At 43.9% G+C, this 20,000-nt stretch overlaps 1 protein-coding gene across 6 annotated transcripts in view; it reads left to right on the top strand.

Annotated features, from left to right (window-relative positions):
* The window catches only part of LOC135114842 (venom dipeptidyl peptidase 4-like), an 81,677-nt gene that overhangs the window by 39,428 nt on the left and 22,249 nt on the right, over positions 1–20,000 (top strand). The window contains exon 1 of one of the 6 annotated variants that reach the window (XM_064030969.1): positions 21–838. The exons of 4 other annotated variants lie outside the window; for them this stretch is intronic. In XM_064030969.1, the coding sequence (XP_063887039.1) occupies positions 698–838 (141 nt within the window). In that variant the 5' untranslated portion in view covers positions 21–697. Of the gene's footprint in view, positions 1–20; positions 839–5,150; positions 5,488–20,000 lie in introns of those variants that run through there. One more of the 6 variants, XM_064030974.1, reaches the window with a different exon arrangement.

Genomic DNA, 20,000 nt, shown 5'->3' with positions numbered 1-20,000 from the left:
TGTACTTCTACTCGCGGCCTCGTATCGTCTAGCCGAGAGTCGCCTCCACGCTGCGTACAACTTTCATCCCCCAAAACCTGGAAAAAAAAGATCCGGTGTTAAGATGGAGCACTCGATGGAAGGGTTACGCGCCACCGATGAGGAAATGATGCACTGACACTGCTTTGTGATACGGTAAATAAGTTCACGACGCCACGACTCAGCCCAAGGTGGTCTGGTGAGAGGAGGTGGACACGTGAAGCTGAAGTTGGCATGGCAGCTTCAGATTGAGTTGTGCTGCCGTTGATTGTACTACTGGCGGAACGCTGTGCTTGATTACACCACTGACGGGACGGGAAGAGATAGCTAGCTGATCTCTGTGTGTTCTCGCGCTTGTGCTGCAGTACGTGACAATCGTTTGTCCGTGATTGAGTAACGTTTGCAATACCGTGACCTGAGTGTGCCTGCAGAGGATATCAGGAGGGCGTGAGTCGCTGAGTCGCTCGTGCGGGGCGTGATACAAGTATTACCGCGGCGCCTCGAGTGGTCCTGAGGGGGAGGAACCATTATTGAGAAGAGCACGGGAGAGGAGTGTTGAGTGGTGAAGTGGGTGGTAGTGGAGAGGCCTACGCGGCGAGGACCTGGCGGCGGCGGCGGCTTGTGTTTATGTGTGGAAGACGCGGCGTTGCGGCGACAATACCCAGCGTGAATACCCAGTATGGTGGTCCTTGGCGGCCTGCCCTGCGGCTCCTCGTCCCTGGAGGAAAAATGGTCTGGCACGGTTCCTGGCCTGCCTGACCCTCCCTCCACCCTCGACAATCTCAAGGAGTACTTCAATGAAAAACTCGAGGCTCTTGTGGTAAGTCCTCGACCTTGTCTTTCTGTTTGTGTCGCGATCAGACCGCCCAGCCTCTCGCTGAGCCACTTTGGCATGCCAGACAGGCGCTGCGGTGCCGCTGTGTCCTCCTGACCTCTTCCTTGACCGCTTCCCTTACTTCGCCTTGATCTTGAATTCTTATAGCGGGTCAGTGACTGATAGCAGTGTAGTTTTTATAAATAGCAAAGGAGAACGAAGCGAGGAGGACAAGACGGGTAGTAAGGAAAATAGTCGACGGGTTGTGGTGAGTGTCAGAGTGGTTCCCGAGCACTAGACTGAGTAAGGGAAGGTGGAGTAGCAGGAGAGAGGACTGGAGAGGAAACAAATAGTAGGAGAAGCAGCAGATGGTGTTGATGGAGGTGTTAGTGGCAGTAGCGGTGGTGGTGAGAGGAGAACGATGACCTCACATACTCTTGCCATGTCCATCAACAACTGCAACACCAATCACCACCACCACCACCACCACCACCACCACCACCACGTCCACATCACCACGTCACCACCACCACCACCACCACTACCACCACCACACCAAGAGCATACCGCAACTCTGTCGGCCGCACTTCCGCTCTGCATAAATACATACGTGTAGAGAGAGAGAGAGAGAGAGAGAGAGAGAGAGAGAGAGAGAGAGAGAGAGAGAGAGAGAGAGAGAGAGAGAGAGAGAGAGAGAGAGACTAAATTTAATATCTTTCACATCATTGCATCCGCCGCTCATCCACGGAATGTTGATGTTATGAACGTGATGAAGTTTGAATTATGACAATCTACATCTTTTCTTAAGCCTCAGATGAAAGAAACAGAGAAAAACTTTAGTACCTCTCACCTCAGTGCATCCGCCGCTCGTGCGAGGAATGTTGATGTCGTGAAAATAATGAAGTTTGAGTTACGAGCACTTGTGTACTTTTTTCAGCCTCAGACAGTGGTGAGAAAAGCGCGCATCGGTGCCTCGCTAATGTTCACGCTTTGGGTTATTAGTTTTCACGCTTATATTTGTTGGTTTTTATGTAGGATTGTGATACTGCAGCGTGATATTGGCCACCACCCTTTGTGAGAGAGAGAGAGAGAGAGAGAGAGAGAGAGAGAGAGAGAGAGAGAGAGAGAGAGAGAGAGAGAGAGAGAGAGAGAGAGAGAGAGAGAGAGAGAGAGAGAGAGAGAGAGAGAGAGAGAGAGAGAGAGAGAGAGAGTATAATCAGTGTAATGTCAAAGTACCAACAAAACAAGTCAGTGTAATAATATGCAGTTGTGAAAGTGAATAATGCAGACTGGTACCTCTTTTATTTTTTTTTCCTAATTGGACTAGAGTAAAAATAGATGCAATAGTATTTGTAAACATTAGTACGTGTGTGTGTGTGTGTGTGTGTGTGTGTGTGTGTGTGTGTGTGTGTGTGTGTGTGTGTGTGTGCGCGCGCGTTACCTCTCCCTTCCTCTACACGTCTCATTAAGTGCGAAATGAGACGTACAAGGAGGGACATAATGCCAGCCAGGGTCTTGAAGGCTTATCGTATGGTTGGTCTTAAGATCCTACAACAGTAGCACGTATTCACAAACTCTTGAGGGTGATTTTTCCTTGCGCATTGTAAGTGGAGGGGGAAGATTTACTTGGTATTTTGACTCTGTCCTTAAACAAAGAGGCAAGGCTTATGAGTCAAAATTAACGACTATTTTTAGGGAATCTGTGGAAGTGTATGAGTGAGTCAGTGTTTAGTGAGTGCGTGAGTGCCCGTTGCCGTATATCACTGCCATGAGTCATCTTTTTATGATCCACCAGGCTGGTAAGACGCCGGTTCTCCTCTCGTCTGCTTTCCCTTCCTCCTCCATCTGGCGAGAGAGGCATATATTATGAAACACTTCTGCCCACATCTCCACTACATTCAAAAGGTTCTAGTTGAAGTGACACGGGTTTTGAAGGATGTTCTTATGGTTCTGTTGACAGATTAACAAGATTTCTACAGTATTACAGAGGAAACACTCATGAGAGGCCTGCTAATCGTCTCTGTGGCCTTTGAAAGTACTCATGGTGAGAGAGCAAAGCGTTTAAGAATGCGGGCCAGGCTGTCACGGGTGTAGATGCTTTGGTAGCGGACAGACTTGTGTGAACCTCTTGTCGCGCTGTGTGAGGAGGTTGTGCGATGCTGTGGTGGTGTTACCGTTCTTGTTACTGCTGCATTAGAAGGGATTAGATAGGGAGAACGTGTATAAGATGAAGAGACTGTGTACTGCTACTAGTAAACTATATATGAAGGATTTGTTAGCACTGTTGTTGCTGCTTCATTACAGGGAACTAGATAGGAGGAGTATACACCACAGAAGGAAATTACACACTGCTATTAGCATATGCATGTGGGAGAAAACAAAACAGTCATATCACTGTTATATTACACAATGGATAGAATAATAAAGAACGCATTAGGACATTAGGTGTATAACAAGGGCATCCATTAAAACCTCTCATTAATTAGCTACAAGGAGAATAGGACAGAAGATAAACTCGACACTACATTACACCATCATAAATAAACAAGGAAGGAACTTATACTAGGAGACAAATAAGTATCCCCAAGGGTATACGAGATACTGAAACGACGTGCCACTATTAATAAACTACAAGGAGAACATGATGACACCAACGCAGCGCTATTCATACCACTGTTCCTCACTTCAATATGGAAAGGCTTCTCGTGTTAATCTGAACCTCCCATCTGATAATAACCGTAGTGACTGTCCGAATGATAAGTGTTCTCTCTGTTCGTGTGGGTGGATCTCATTATTTTCCATCACGTTCTCTAGGCTCGTATACTGAAACGCCTTGCTCTCCAATCACGACAAAGGCCAGAGATGATAAGCCAGATTCTCTAGAGTGTTTATCCTGTCAATACGATATAAATCTTGTTAATCTGTCGCTAGAGCCATGAAAAGACTTAAAAAAAAACCGTATAACTTCAAGTAGAGGTTTTTGAATGTAGTGAAAGAGTAGCGCAGAAGTGCTTCGGAATTATGGTCCCCCTGGCTGTATCTATGGTATGTCTAGTACTGGTCGTAGCGTTGCCCCTGTAGTAAAACGGACGTAGCCTTCTTAATGTTCCTATTGTTTGGGGTTTTAGTTGAGTTTGAAGACCAGTCATGACTCTTTTAAGATGACGATGATAAGATTCCTTCGTGATTGACACATGTTAGATAAGGAATGGTGTGATTTCTAAATGGGTGTTCATTGTTCGATCAAGGAACAGTAAAAAAGGAAAGATGCTATCAGATGATACGAAAACAAAAGACAAACGCATAAAAGTTCGAAAAATACGCAGGAAAGAAAACATGACTATAAAGAAAAGGAGCAGACTATCTCAGAAAAATACGCAGGAAAGAAAACTTGACTATAAAGAAAAGGAGCAGACTATCTCAGAAAAATACGCAGGAAAGAAAACATGACTATAAAGAAAAGGAGCAGACTATCTCAGAAAAATACGCAGGAAAGAAAACATGACTATAAAGAAAAGGAGCAGACTATCTCAGAAAAATACGCAGGAAAGAAAACTTGACTATAAAGAAAAGGAGCAGACTATCTCAGAAAAAAAGAAAAAAAAACATGACAGATAACACAAAACAGAAAATAACATTATAAAGAAAACGCGCAGTCTATCTTAGCGGATGGCGTGCCGCAAGGACCAGCTGGGACCGTCAGTGTTTCCTGTCCACTAGAAACTGTCCACCGCGGCAGAAACCACTCGATTGACCCAAATTTTCACTTCGCCGCGGATGAGTGCGCGTGACGTCTCGGAATTTCGATTTCGTAATGTTGTTTTTGGGGGAGATGCTTGAGTGTTGCTGCATGTGGCGAGCTGTGTGAGTGAGGAGCGAAGTGAGAGTTTAGAACATTAGAAGGGTTTACTTGAACTGTCAGCTTCTGTTCATGTGGCCCTCTCTCTCTCTCTCTCTCTCTCTCTCTCTCTCTCTCTCTCTCTCTCTCTCTCTCTCTCTCTCTCTCTCTCTCAGTGCCACTTTTAAAAGCACGACTTTCCACTTGGACAAAGCGTAAGTTGTATCCTCAAGCTGACCCTGACCTGCTACAGATCGCTTTGCAAACACATTCTCTCTCTCTCTCTCTCTCTCTCTCTCTCTCTCTCTCTCTCTCTCTCTCTCTCTCTCTCTCTCTCTCTCTCTCTCTCTCTCTCTCTCTCTTTCTGTGCCATGGTGCCTCGTCGCCTTGCTACTGAGAAAGAGAGAGGGTGGGGGAAGGTGGAATCTGAGAGAGTGAAGGTGGTGGTGGTGGTGGTGGTGGTGAAGGCGGCAGCAGCAGCAGCAGCAGCAGCGGCGGCGGCCGGCCTTCACCTGCCACCAGCCGCAGCCACTCAGTGTCTCTCCAGCCGTCAGTGAGTGTGGATGGAGCAGTTCTCTGCTCCTCACTCTCCCCTCACTTCTCTGCCCGTCCTGCATCTCACGAGCATCATTGAGGACCTGAACTTTTTGCCTTGTCTTTTCTGCGATGGAGAGTTGATACTGAGTGAGCGAGTAGAGTGACACCCACGAAGGACGCTGATCCGTGGAGTGAGTGTCTGTTTAGAGTGCGAGAGGAGAGAGAAAGAGAAGAGAAGATGCCGAGAGTATCAGACAGCTACGACATGAACAGGGACCAGGTGAGTGTGAGTGTTGAGTCCCACGCCCCATGAGGTTGGGCACACAGGTGACAGGCAGGTAGCGTCCAGGTAGACGTGTTGCCATTTGCTCGCCGCAAAACAGTGAGTGGTCGCGGGCAGCGGTTTCACTTTCAGTATCAAACGTGTTCTGTGTCCACGTGGCCCTTCGGTAGTGGGTGAGGGTCTTGGATTGGTTGCTGGCATGGAGACGAAACAATATGCTAAGGACATAAGAAAATAAGGGAAGCTGCAAGAAACCATCAGGTCTTCACGTGACATTTTATAAAACACGCTTATTTGTTTCTTCCCATCATCCTCATCTATAGCTTTGTCTAATCTTTGCAAGCTGCTTCTTGACTCGACACTAACAAGTTGATTACTGAGTCTGCTCCTTTCAAATGCCACTCCGTTTGAGAATACTAAGGCGCGTCTGTCGCATCTAGCGTAGAGAGAACACGTGCGACGCTTCATGGAACAACACGATTCTGATTCAAGACGAGACATTACTGATGAAAGCTTATATAAATGTAAAGAAGAGTCTCCTTCCGGGGGTGGATGGCGGTTGATTGCAAGGCAGGGGAGGGATGTCACACCTGTCTGTGGTGGAAATAACACGAGGCACCGACGCAGCAGCAGCCAGGCGGGGTAAGACAGACCAGGAAGCCAGGCAACGGTCAGTGCGCTGGTGGGAGGGAAGCGTGAAGCCTGAGACACCTGTTGACGAAGCGAGGGGACAGGTGTAGGCCGCGAGCAGGTTGGGAGCAGGTCTAGAGAGGCACGCCGCCCACACCTGAGCCGGCCTGCAGTGCCCCCTTCTCCCCTCCTCCCACCCTCAACAGCCTGCGGATCCTGTACAGACGAACACAGACACTGATGAAAGTCACTTTAAATAACTTATTTCGAAGCAGTATTTTGTAATTCCATTGTGTTTATTTGAGAAACGTATCTTTCGTGTTTTTTTTATTGTGTGTGTGTGTGTGTGTGTGTGTGTGTGTGTGTGTGTGTGTGTGTGTGTGTGTGTGTGTTTGAGGTTTTCAAATATATAAAAGTCTCCTGTACCTGTTTTCTCACTTTTTTCTTTTAAGGGGAGACTTTTATATCCAAGTACAATTATTATTATTATTATTATTATTATTATTATTATTATTATTATTATTATTTATTTTTTTAATACATTAAAGCGCATTATAGTTATATTTCGCTATCTTGTTCTTGTGTATCATGACTAAACCCTCAGAATTCAAAGTAATATCTACAGATGTTGGTCTGAGGGTCTGGGAGGATCTGGTGCTGCAACGGAGTGACATTTCAGTGACAATGATGAGGGGACGTGGTGGGGGGACAGGGGTCAGTCAGGTTTGTGTGGGGAGGTGGGTGGCCGGGGTTTGGGTACTGGGGGAGGTAAGGTTGAGGGCAGTGACGGGTAAGTGTGGCTAACCTCATTATCAGTACCCGTGGGTGTGTGTGTGTGTGTGTGTGTGTGTGTGTGTGTGTGTGTGTGTGTGCTGTTTTTTATTTTTCCTCCTTCGAATTGTACTAATATTTTATCTATTTCAACATTTGATTTGTTTTCTCTTTTCCTTCCTGTCAGTGTTTTGTTTACCCAATTCCATTTTTCTTCGTGTCAGTAATCTATCTCTTACTTTTCTTTCTTCGCACTGACTCACAACTATCTTCATGTAAACACTCACATTTTCACGATTCATTTCCTTTTACGCCTTACTGACATCCTCTCCCTTCGTATTTATCTACATTCATATTTTCCTGTTGTCTATGTTTGGTTTATTTTTTTTCCTTTTTAAAATCGTAGCAATACAAGATCAGTTCTTATGTAATGGATATACTTTAGCTTATTTCGTCTTTTGTCTCTACTGTTCTTTCCTTCCTTCAGTCTTTTCTCACCGCGGTCCTTTGCTTTTGTTTTTTCTGTCTAGTTCAACATTTCTTTTTTTTCTTTCATTGGTTGAAATGCATCTGCTTGACCTCCTTCTGTTTTTTTTTCTGTTTTTTTGTTTTTTTTATCAGCAGTTTTTTTTTTTTTCATCTTTGTTTTTAGTTTTCATCATAATTGATCGTGTTTAACTTTTAACCTTCATGTATCTCTCTATCCTACTTTCCCCCTCGCTGTACGTAGTTCATCTCGCCTCTACTTACTTATTACACTTATCACTGACTCAACTTTATTTAACTTTCACAGTCATACCACATACCATGTTCTCATTTCACTTTTTTTTTTTTTTTTTTTTTTTGCTGTCTATGGTTTTATCTTCCCGTTCTTTTACTTCATGTGCTTTTAACTTTAACTGATTTTCATGTTTGTTTTATCGTCTTATTCTTCCTACTTGTCGTCGCCCGCCTCCGTGACTCATCAGAGATTACAATGTTTGTTCTCATTACGTATTTGAGGTGAGCTGTTGTGAGGAGGAAGAACAATATGAGTGCTGAGGAAAAAATAGGAGAGATAAGAGGACACACACACACACACACACACACACACACACACACACACACACACACACACACACACACACACACACACACACACACACACACACACACACACACACACACACACTCACTTTACCTTTGTACTTCTCCATAATTATAAACCCTACGCACTGAACACCTTAAATTAGTTACAGGAAGGACACACTCAGGTACTGCAGGTGTGCTTTGTGTCCCTCAAGGTGAAGCTGTGGTCACCTCCAGGAGCGTGAGCTGTGGGGAGGGGAAGCAGGGGACGGAAGGAGAAAGGGTGGAGGTTGAGGCTTAGAAGAAGGAAGAGGAAGAAAGGGGATAGTAACTTTTAAGATGAGAGTGTCAAAAAATATGGTTAGAGTATAGGGAAGGGGCAACATGGCAGCGGTTATGAGACGTGATAGTGTGAATGTTTAGAAGAGGAAGGAAGGTGATACGAGTTTTCCGGTGGGACTGTCAAAATATAAGATAATAATGTCAAAGGGATGGGGAAAGAAAGGCGGTGCTAGTGAGATGTGAGGGTGGAGGTTTGCAAGGGGAAGGAAGGCGAGGTGATACTAACGTTTACAGAGCTGGGAGTGTCAGAATAAAGTTAATAATTTTGAAGGGAGTGTCACGGGGAGAGGGGAAGGTGATTTACGTTAGAGTTCGGAAGTGTTTTTCTTTTTAATGTTGTGTTTGTTAGATAAGGAACGTAAGAAAATCAGGAAAGCTGCAAGAAACCATCAAGCCTTCACGTGGCAGTCTCTGTGTAAAACCTGCCTACTTATTCCCACCTCACATCGCCATCTATAAAAGCGTCTTATCTTTCAAAGCTCCCTGTTGAATTTAAGCTTCTTGCTGATAAATGGTTTAGTATTGTACGATAACTTTACACGGAAATATAACGTTTTCTTTTTTCTCCCTGAATTATTATCTTGTCGACGAATATTAAAGGAAAAAAAAAAAATAAAGAAAAAGAAATGAAATAACCTCTGTACTGTGTATTTATTTATTTATTTATTTTATTTATTTTTTTTCAATGGAGGTTCCTGAGTATCCCATTATTTCCAAAGAGAATCGCGTACGTTTCAATATCCATTTAGTCTCAAGGGACTGTTTTCATCACCTCGCCTCGTCTTGCCTTGCCCCGTCCCGCCTTTGTCATTCCCATATATTGTCCTTATTTTCTCCCATCTTTTCTTCTTACTTGTGCACACTCTTGTTTCTCTTCACCCGACTTTTACTTTACAAAATTGAATTGAACTTATTTAGTCTATCCAAAAGCCTCGCCTGCTCCTAATAAGAGTAAAGTATCCTGCAGTCCCCTCACCTCCCCTCACCTCCCTTCACCTACCCTCACCTACTTCCTTTTTCCTCTCGGTCTCCTTTCCTCCTCCGCCACGTCCTTGCCTTCTATACGTATTTACCGCACCGTCCTTCTCTCCCTCCGCAGCCTCGTTCATTCTCACCTTCCAGTCTCCTGTTCCTCCATCCACTCCTTCGTGCCTTGCTCCTTCCTCGCCAAACCTTCGCTTTCTGTAATTGTCATCGCCTCATTTAGTTCCCCGTCCTTTCCTCGATGCATTTCACAATCACATCCTTCCCTTACTCTCTTCCCTTCCATTGATTTCCTTCTTTTATTATTATTATTCCCTTATCTTCCATTATATCCGTTTTCTCCAGCGCTTGCCTTCTCCTACCCTCATCCCCTTCCCCTTCCTTCCCTTTTCTTCTTCTGACCTATCATTTTACTTCCTCTCTTATTACTTCTTTGTTTTCATCTCCAAATCCATCTCCTTCTCTTCTTCCTTCTGTACCGTTCCTCTTCTTTCCCTTCTTACTCCATTCTTTTTCTCTTCCTAATCTGTCTCTTCCGTACCATTGCTTTATTCCCCTTCTCAATCCTTCTTCTTTTTCACCTATCCCATCACCTCATTCTTTCCTCTTCCTTTTCTCCTAATCCATCTCCTCCTCTTATCCTGTCTCTCCTCCTCAACGTCCTATTGTGCTAGTCCTCACATCCCCTCAGACCACACCCAAATGGACCCTCCCTCACCTGTCCTTCACCGCGCCCAGGTACTTGAACTTCTGCAGGTGCCTCGTCTTGTCCCTGGCGCCTTCTGCCCACCCTCCTATCGCCACCTGCAAATGTCAAGTCCCTGCCGGCTTTTGGGTCCCGACATTTAAAGAGCAGGTCAGCGAGGCGCGAAAAAAGTGATTAGACCAGTGAAGAAGGAGGGTTGAGTGCTCGTGCGTGTGTGTGTGTGTGTGTGTGTGTGTGTGTGTGTGTGTGTGTGTGTGTGTGTGTGTGTGTGTGTGTGTGTGTGTGTGTGTGTGTGTGTGTGTGTGTGTGTGTGTGTGTGTGTGTGTGTGTGTGTGTGTGTGCTTCCTTAAGTCTCAGGTGTTACCGAAGTGGGTTTTGTAGTTCATTTCTTGCTAAAGTTTATCTCTTCTACAACTTGATATGTTGAGGTGCAAGTCCATGCAGAGTGTAAGTATGAAGGTAACACTGAGAGGAAAGTAATGAATGAGACAGTAGCTCAAATCTTTAAGTAGTTCTAGTTTTGCAAGTCGTCAAGGGTTACTCACATTAGGAAACACGAGTGATTAACAACCAAGTGTGTGTGTAGGTGTGGTCACTATAAAATACTGAAGACGGTTTAAAACTTCCCACAAAAGTAATAAAACAGGAGAGAGGTAAAATAATAAAAGTTACCTCACTTTGTCGTCTTTAACTGGCACACTGGTTAGCACACTTACCACAACTCAGAGGCCTGGGGTTGGATGCCCGCTTTGATGAAAAGTGCATGGACTGGTCACTTTTATCACTATCATTCCTGTCTATTACGTCTAGGTACTGTAAACCAAGGAATAATTGCCTCAAATAAGACGGTAGTGGCTGTGAAGGTGATTGGAGTAAAGTAACCTTGAGACCCTTAGCATTATCACGAGTTGCTTGTTCTCTTATTTTGTTCTCCCATCAGGAATACTTTCAAAGGTTCCACAAGGTTTTCTACTGTCTCTCACTCCTGTTCTGTCCACCTCCTTAATGCAAGAATTAATTGTATTTTCAGTCTTTCATCCCTTTCACTGGTGTACTCTGAAACTCTCTGTCTGCATCTGTATTGTGGATGGTTCTGTGCTTTGTTCTCTTATCTGTACACACAAGGCATTCTGTTGTCTCTCACTCCTTTCCTTTCCACTTCCCTAATACAAGAGTTAACCGGTATACGCAGTCTTTCATTCCTTTTACTAATAAACTCTGGAACTCCCTGCCTAATTCTGTATTCCTCCTCCCTAAGACATGAACTCTTTCAAGAAGAAGGTTTCAAGACTCTTCTTATTATATTAGATATTCTTTTGAACTTGCCTCTCTGGCCTGGCATCTCCAGTGGGTATTTTTCTCGCATTTTCGTTGCACTTGGCCAGACTCACTCTTACATCTTACAAAAAGCCACTGAGGTGATTGGTCAGGTTATTATTAGCGTTTTTTCTACCGAGCGTGCAAAGTACTTGTAAAACTACCGAAGGAAACCAGTAAACACGCCAACACTCCTGCAGATCTCGACTTTCACTAGAACCTGTTGAAAGATGCCAGACTGTGTAAGACTACTGGCCTCAGAGTCACTCCAGGGAAGCATGGAGACCGTACCATCTTGGGCCTCCCTCTAGCTTTGTCTGTGATGGTTGCTGGGAAAACTGTAGGCGTGATGCAATGTGTGGTGTGTGTCATCGATGTTCTGGGAGTGAACTGTTGTTACAACTGTTTATGGTGTGTGTGTGTGTGTGTGTGTGTGTGTGTGTGTGTGTGTGTGTGTGTGTGTGTGTGTGTGTGTGTGTGTGTGTGTGCAGAATGTTAAGTGATATTGCTCAAGAATAATCAGGTTCATAAAATAGCTTACCTGAAAGAGAGAGAGAGAGAGAGAGAGAGAGAGAGAGAGAGAGAGAGAGAGAGAGAGAGAGAGAGAGAGAGAGAGAGAGAGAGAGAGAGAGAGAGAGAGAGAGAGAGAGAGAGAGAGAGAGAGAGGGGCAACGTTAGGTTAATAGGTTACACAGGTTCTCAAACACCCTTGTATGGGAACCAATCAAAATGCAAAGAGGGAAAAAACCCGATATAATCCCGTGTTCTTTGCTCTCAGTCCTTATTAAGCGCGTCACTGGAAAATGCTAACGTTAAATTTGTATCTGAAATTGACTCACATGTTTTTTCAAGGGAGATTTTGTTATTAATTTGTTTTTCGAGTTATTTTGTTGGTTTAAAGTTATGGATTTTTTTTTATTTATTAGGAGGAGAGGAAGAGTTTATACCAGTTCTCTCTCTCTCTCTCTCTCTCTCTCTCTCTCTCTCTCTCTCTCTCTCTCTCTCTCTCTCTCTCTCTCTCTCTCTCTCTCTCTCTCTCTCTCTCCCTCTTTGATCTTCCAGTTCAGTGCTTTCCCTTTTACTCGCTTTCTTCTTTCTCACTATTTCTCTTCACTTTTTTTCTTCCCTACTCGTTCCTCTTCGCTTGTGCCTCTTATTCTCTAACACTCCATACTCTCTCTCTCTCTCTCTCTCTCTCTCTCTCTCTCTCTCTCTCTCTCTCTCTCTCTCTCTCTCTCTCTCTCTCTCTCTCTCTCTCTCTCTCTCTCTGTCTGTCTGTCTGTCTGTCTGTCTGTCCGTGCTTGGAGGGCGAGGGAAGTGGGAGGGACCGGTCCGAGTTGCGGTTTGGCTCGTGTGAGGGCAGATGACCGCGCGGCTGTTGGTCTGAGAGAGAGAGAGAGAGAGAGAGAGAGAGAGAGAGAGAGAGAGAGAGAGAGAGAGAGAGAGAGAGAGAGAGAGAGAGAGAGAGACGGAATATACACCTTACAAACTTCCTTCATACGAGTAATACCTCTAATCTCAGAAACTTGAACGGAGATATCAGAAACCATGTTGAAATGAGAGAAAAAAAAAAGAAAAAAACGAAAGAAAATCACTCGATACCAAACTATTAAGAAGAAAAAAGAAAACACTCCCTCACTGAAATAAAACTTAGATACGAGTGAAATAATAAGATTGTTCCAACAAGTTTACTCTCTCCCCTTGACATAGGCATTGGAAAAGAAAAAAAAAAAGGAAAAAAGGAAGAAGAAGAAAAAGAAGCTCCCTCACTGAAATAAAACTTAAATATGAGTAAAATAGAAAGATAGTTAACAAATTTATTCTCTCCTTTTGATACAGACATTGAAAAAGAAAAAGAAAAAAAGAAAAAAGAGAAGAATAAAAGACTCACTAACTGAAATTAAACTTAAATACGAATAAATTAAAAAAAGCTCAAACAAATTTACTCGTTCCTCTCTACACAGGCAGTAAACCGAAGCAACGGAGCCACCCTTTGAAGCGAGAGTGGTGGGAGGCTCATATGAACTTGCGACCCTCTAAACAAGGGATCGGAGCGGTTCAGAATGCTCTTTACAAGGGATTCTAAACCAATATAGAGCGTATTGTGCTGCAGAGCCCTTGATCCCTGGCTGGAGAGGGACGGGTGGGTTTTTGGGGGTCTGAGGTGGGCTGGGATGGGCTGGGGGGCTAGGTGAGGGTACGTGGTGTGAGGGGAAGGAAGTGATAAGAGAGAGACAAGGTGAGGACTTTGCGTGGTGACAGTACTGGAGTGTGTATTTTTCTTTTCCATTTTTTTTTTTTTAAGTAAGAAGAGCTTTGACCAATGGCAACAATGGCAAAGACAAGAAAAAGAAAGTCCAACAAAAGTGCCGTACATAGCTGAAGGAAAAATCGGGTGTTTTGGAGGTTTAAATATATGACTCTCTTAAGGGTTGAATACAAGAGAGTAAGAAGAGTTATAATACTTGAAATTGAGATATATGGGACTGAAACGTACTTAGCTAGCGAATAATGGGCTTAACTTACACAGGGATTTAGAGGTTAGGGTAAAAAACGACTGAGATGCAAGGGATTCACGACAGATTGATAGGACTGGTGGTGCTAACTGATAAGGGTGCTGTTACGTAGCAAGATGGGAGCGTTTAGTGGTGGAGGGTGAAAAGGGGGCGGGGCATTAATCTTTACTTGCATCATACTTTAATTGGGTCTAGCACTTAATTCTCAGGACTGGTCAGGGCTGGTCGGCTTACGGGCTCCGTGCTTTGTAATCCTGTTCCCTTGCAAATATAGATGGTGGAAGAAAAGGGAGAACAGTGCTGAGAATGGACGAAACATGATATGACAGAGGGCCGTATTCTGAAGCACGACTGCCCGCACCTCGACTACATTCAAAGCACTCTAGTTCTAGTTAAAGTTACACTGGGTTTTAAGGGTGTTTTTATAGTTCTAGTGGAAGATTAACAAGATTTCTACAGTATTAATAGGAGAAACACGCTTGAGAACTCGGCTAATGATCTATGTGGCCTTTGAAAGTAGTCGTGGTGAAAGCAGTGTTTCAAAATACGGGCCAGAGACAGGATGATGATGATGATGATGCTGATGATGCTGAGTAAGAGTACAATCACATACTACACTCGTAAGCTTGGCGTGAATTCCCTTCCCCGTCACGTCCCCCATCACAGGTGCTTCTCCCTCATCATCACACCTGCCTGTCTTCTAATTACCTCACCAATCACAGTACCAAAACATGCTCTCTCGCTATTTATTCTAGGTCACACACACACACACACACACACACACACACACACACACACACAGAGAGAGAGAGAGAGAGAGAGAGAGAGAGAGAGAGAGAGAGAGAGAGAGAGAGAGAGAGAGAGAGAGAGAGAGAGAGAGAGAGAGAGAGTCCTTGTCCCAATTTTTTTAGGTTGTTTAATGCTCCCTCGCTCTTTAAGGTGAAGGCGTGTGGAGCGTAAATGCTCTTTTAACTCTTTATTCATTTTTTTAAGTGGTTACCTTAATTGTTACTCACCTGATGGGACTAATGACGTGTGATTTAACTTTTCTCTCTACCGCTGTCATTATCTCCTCCTCCTCCTCCTCCTCCTCCTCCTCCTCCTCCTCCTCCTCCTCCTCCAAACACTCTCTCAGATAACTCGGATCTTGTACTCTTTGCTTAACCCATGAAATTTGGTGCAGTTCTCCCGTTTTGGTTGTCTGACGTGTTTTTATGGCGAGGCAATGTGAAGGAAGCAGGTTACGGTGAGCGACTGGAAGGTAAAGTATAGAGTTAACGCGGTATAAAGGGAGGGAAAAAAGTTGCGTCGGTTTGACAACTTTCTCCTTCCTGTGACTCTGCCTTGCCTTGTGTGTGTTGCTCTCCCATTGATTATTATTATTATTATTATTATTATTATTATTATTATTATTATTATTATTATTATTATTATTGTTCTTTATTTTTCTTTTATTAAGATTTCTTCTCCTACATATATATTTTTTTTATTTTACGTCTTCCTCTCTTCTGCCTTCCTTTCCCAATGTGTCTTATTATTATTATTATTATTATTATTATTATTATTATTATTATTATTATTATTGTTGTTGTTGTTGTTCATATTATTGTTTTTTTCCGTTTTATTTCCTCTACTTTTATTATTATTACTACGGATATATCTTTTCTTTTATATGTTTTTTCCTCCTCCTCCTCCTCCTCCTCCTCCTCCTCCTCCTCCTCCTCCCTCCGTCAAAGCCGCAAGGAGTCAGTGACCGATCCTTGCCAGGCATAAAGCCAAGGAACAAAACAAGTAATAAAGAATAAAAAAAAAAAAAAAAACGTAAAAAAAAAGAACAGCAAGGTAGCTTCTCTTCTCTACGCCTCCTTCCTTCCTTCCTTCCATCCTTCCTTCCTTCCTTCCTTCCTTCCTTCCTTCCTTCCTTCCTTCCTTCCTTCCTTCCTTCCTTCCTTCGACCGGGCCACCTGACTCCTTCCTCCAGTCGCGATGTATCAAGAGAAATGCTTTAGTGACGTCAAGCCTCGAGTGTTACAAGAGAGGCAGGTTACTTGACGAGGCTTGAGAGTTGTTTACAGATGCGTGCTTTCCTTTCCCGCTCAGTCCTATTCCTTCTACTTACTCGTCTGTCTAACCGCACTTCACGCCATGTATTTTTCCTCATCCTCCTCTCCCTGTTCTTTCTCCTGCTGCTCTTCCTGTTGCCTCTTTCTGTCATCCTCTTCCTCCTCCTCCTCCTCCTGAAAATTGGAGTTTGGGAGTTTTTTTTTTCGCTATTTCCATATATTTTTTTTTTTTATATAGAAGCAGCTTAGAGGAAAGGTATAGGAGACACGCACGTACAGGGGAGCGTGACAATTAGAAACAATCAAGGAACGGACTAAAAAATATCTTAAAACTACTACACACACCATTTTCGTGCCTACATCCATCCCGCCCCTCGCCGCCATAACACGAGAAGGGGAAGAGGGAAAGAACGAGGGGAAAATTGCAAGTTAGGAGTTGTATGAAGTGTCGCATCCCCCTCGCGTGTGCCTCGTCAGGTGTGGGGAGTTAAAGGTGCACGCTCCCCACTCTCCCGGGAACTGGATTGAGCAGAGCGAGAGAGACCAGGACTGCGAGGATCATGAACTCAAATGCAAGGTGCACGCAACTTTCCTTGTAGAGTTCCCACGTCTTATCTCTCAGAAGTTTTTAGTTCTAGTCAGTTTTGTAACATATATTAATGGTTCTGTTGTGGAGAGTGAGTCAAAGTTGATTTCTCGTGATCTCAAATGCAAGGTACACGTAAATTTGCTTCTATAGTTTCCATATTTTCGCTGCTAGACAAGTTTTTAGTTACAGTTTTGTTACTTAGTATCTTAAATGGTTTAGCAGCATAAAATTAGTCAAAATTAACATCACATTCTCATGGATACAAATACAAGAGAATGTACACTCCACTTTCCATCAATAGCTCTCACGTTTTCACTGCCAGAGTTTCGGTTTTGTAACATTGTCTTAAAGTAGTCTTGTCGCGTTGAAGTTAAAATTAACTTCGTATTCCCATGAACTCATGGACAAGGTACGCACACGTCACTTTCCTTCTGTGGAGTTCTCACGTTTTCACTGCCAGACAAGAATCTCAAACTCGCCGCTTGATTCAATTGTACTCTTTCTTTCGGCTCCTGAGTACGTTTTTTGAACTCCAGAACGTTACAGGGAAAGAGAATGTTGTAGAGCACACGCGCATCTCAGTTTTTTGACAGATATTACAAGTTCTGTCAGTTGTATGATATATTTTCTCAAACTCCTTGCTTTATTTGACATTATTCTTTTTGTTGCCTATGCAGTACGAAGAGCGAGGAAGAAAAGATCGGGAGAGTATACGCGCACTAGTTTTTCTTGTTTTTTTAAATTTTTTTATAAGGGGAACTTTACATAATTTCAAATGCCCTACTTTATTTAGCTACCCTTTCTTTTCCTTCTACAGTACGAAAAACGAGGAAATGGAGGTCGGTAGAGTAAACGCATCATCAGTTTTTTTTTGGCAAATTTTACAAGTTCGCCGCATTTTCCGCCACCGAGGAATATTTCGCTGAGGAATTCCACCCGAGCCTCGGATTTGTGGCCCCGCTCGTCTGCATCTCATTCAGGAAACCCCGAGAGTTGGAGAATTTCTTGCCGCGTTGCGAAATGAAGGTGGAATTCTTTGTCTTCTCGCTTCTGTATATAAAAGTGAGGTGGTCGGAGAGAGAGAGAGAGAGAGAGAGAGAGAGAGAGAGAGAGAGAGAGAGAGAGAGAGAGAGAGAGAGAGAGAGAGAGAGAGAGAGAGAGAGACGTGGTGGTAATTATTCAAAATTCTAACTTTTACAACGCTCTTTTTTTGTAAGTCAGGGTTGCAAGAGAGAGAGAGAGAGAGAGAGAGAGAGAGAGAGAGAGAGAGAGAGAGAGAGAGAGAGAGAGAGAGAGAGAAAGAGGCGTTAGATTCTCTCGAGGTGTCAATGCGCGCTGAAAGAATGGAAATAATGTGTTTTGCACTGGAAAGTGAAAGAGAGAGAGAGAGAGAGAGAGAGAGAGAGAGAGAGAGAGAGAGAGAGAGAGAGAGAGAGAGAGAGAGAGAGAGAGAGAGAGAGAGTGTGTAAGAGAGGGGGTGGGAGCACTATGGAAGTGTGGAATTCGGAGCATAAAGTGGAGTAGGTGGAGTGGAAGGCGAGAAGGCGAGAAGAGAGAACAGCGACGTGGATGAATTGTCTTGTCGTGGTGGTGGTGGTGGTGGTGATGATGATGGTGGTGGTGGTGGTGGTGCTTTCCATCCTGCGTGTCGCTTCAAAGTATCGCGTCTTCTTTTTTTTTTTTTTTTTTTTTTGCAGCGACAGTGTAATCAGGACCATATTCTGAAACACTTCAGCACCGCACCTCGACTACATTCAGAAGGCTCTGGCATAAGTTAGACTGATTTTCAAGAGCGTTTTTCCATTTCTAGTGACAAATCAATAACATCTTTACATTATTAACAGGAGAAACGCTCTTGAGAACCTGACTGATCATCTCTGTGGCCTTTGAAAACAGCGACAGAAGTGTGGAGAGAACGAGTATGCTAGGGGAGTATAGGAGACAGTGACGGTGATGTGACGGTGGTGTGACGGTGGTGTTGAGGCGAGGACTACACCACCGTGCCGCCGGACGTCTCGCTTCACGCCCTCTGGTGACGAAGACGCTGAAACAGAGGGAGGGAGAAGAGGGTGAAGGTTAAGATAAAGCACAGGAGGGAGTGTGAAGGTGAAGGTGCGGGGCTGAGAGGGAAGGGAAAACATCACGGTGAGAGTGGAAAAGGGAGAGTTAGAAGCGGGAACTTTGTGGATTAAAGAATGGAAATACGGTGAGAAAAGGGGAAAGAAAGAGAAGATCAAACATAGTAAGGAGGATTGAGAAGTTGAAAGAGAGTAAGGAGGATTGAAAGGGAAAGAGGGAAAGAAAACATCGCGATTAGAGTGAAAAACGGAGATTAAGGACTGGGTGTGAAAAATGGAAACAGAGAAAGGAGGAAAAAAAGAGGAACCCAACGATGCGCAGGAGGATTAAGAAAGAAAAAAATAATACAAGGATAGATAGAAAAGTCACGAAGATAAACAAAAAAAAAAAAAGAGAAAGAAACCAAGATACAGAAAAATCAACAAGATATAGAAAAACGTCACCAAGATAGACCAAAAAAAAAAAATCAGATAGACAAAAAAAAAAAATCACGAAAATAAAAAAAAAAGTCATAAATATAAACAGAAAAGCCAACAAGATAGGAAAGCTTCATTGTTATCTTCCCCTGAGTCACGCGCGTCAGCTGATCTACGGTGCTTGGTTGAGGGGACAAAGTTGTACGAGAGACGCCAAAGTGTTTACGCCAATTAGCCTTTATTGCATAGTTGGCGTCTGTCCTTCCGTCTGTCCTTCCGTCGTCTTGGTTACTTTGCCCTTTCCACTCGAGACAAGGGCAGACGGGCAGGCAGGCAGGCAGACGGGCGGGCAGGCAAGCAAGCAGACAGGCGGTGTAGGACAGTAGGGTTAGGTCACAAGGACAGATATAATATGTTTAGGTATCCTTAGGCAAACTTTAGTGTTATGAGGACGTGTACGATAGTTTGAGTCTCAGTACGATAACGCATAATGAGGCAGAAGTGTACGATAGTTTTGAGTCTCAACGATAGCGTGTAATGAGGCAGAAGTGTACGATAGTTTTGAGTCTCAGTACGATTAAGCGTAATGAGGCAGAAGTGTACGTTAGTTTTGAGTCTCAATACGATAACGTGTAATGAGGCAGAAGTGTACGATAGTTTTGAGTTTCAATACGTTAACGCGTAATGAGGCAGAAATGTATGATAGTTTGTGTTTCAGTACGATAACGCGTAACGGACTGGCCTCTACACACACACACACACACACACTTGGGGCATCAACAGTGAAAGTTACTCTCTCCGTATCCACTACTCCCTTTCTCTCCCCCTTGCTGGTCAACTCCCTCCCATCCTCTCCCTTACCTCCCTCCCTTACCTCCTCCCCTTAACCATCACCCCATCAACCTTCTTGCTACCCATTCCTCGCCCTTCACTCCTCCCACCTTTCATTTTCTAATCCTTCTCCCTCTAATACCCGCAGTTCTCGTTCTCCCTCTCCCCTCACTTTCCCTCACAAATCTTCCTCCTTTT

The sequence above is a fragment of the Scylla paramamosain genome, chromosome 28 (genome assembly GCF_035594125.1).
Source record: "Scylla paramamosain isolate STU-SP2022 chromosome 28, ASM3559412v1, whole genome shotgun sequence".
In the NCBI taxonomy this organism is placed as follows: Eukaryota; Metazoa; Arthropoda; class Malacostraca; order Decapoda; family Portunidae; genus Scylla; species Scylla paramamosain.
The sequence above is the reverse complement of the archived record's forward strand: the minus strand, read 5'-3'. Positions and strand labels throughout refer to the sequence as shown.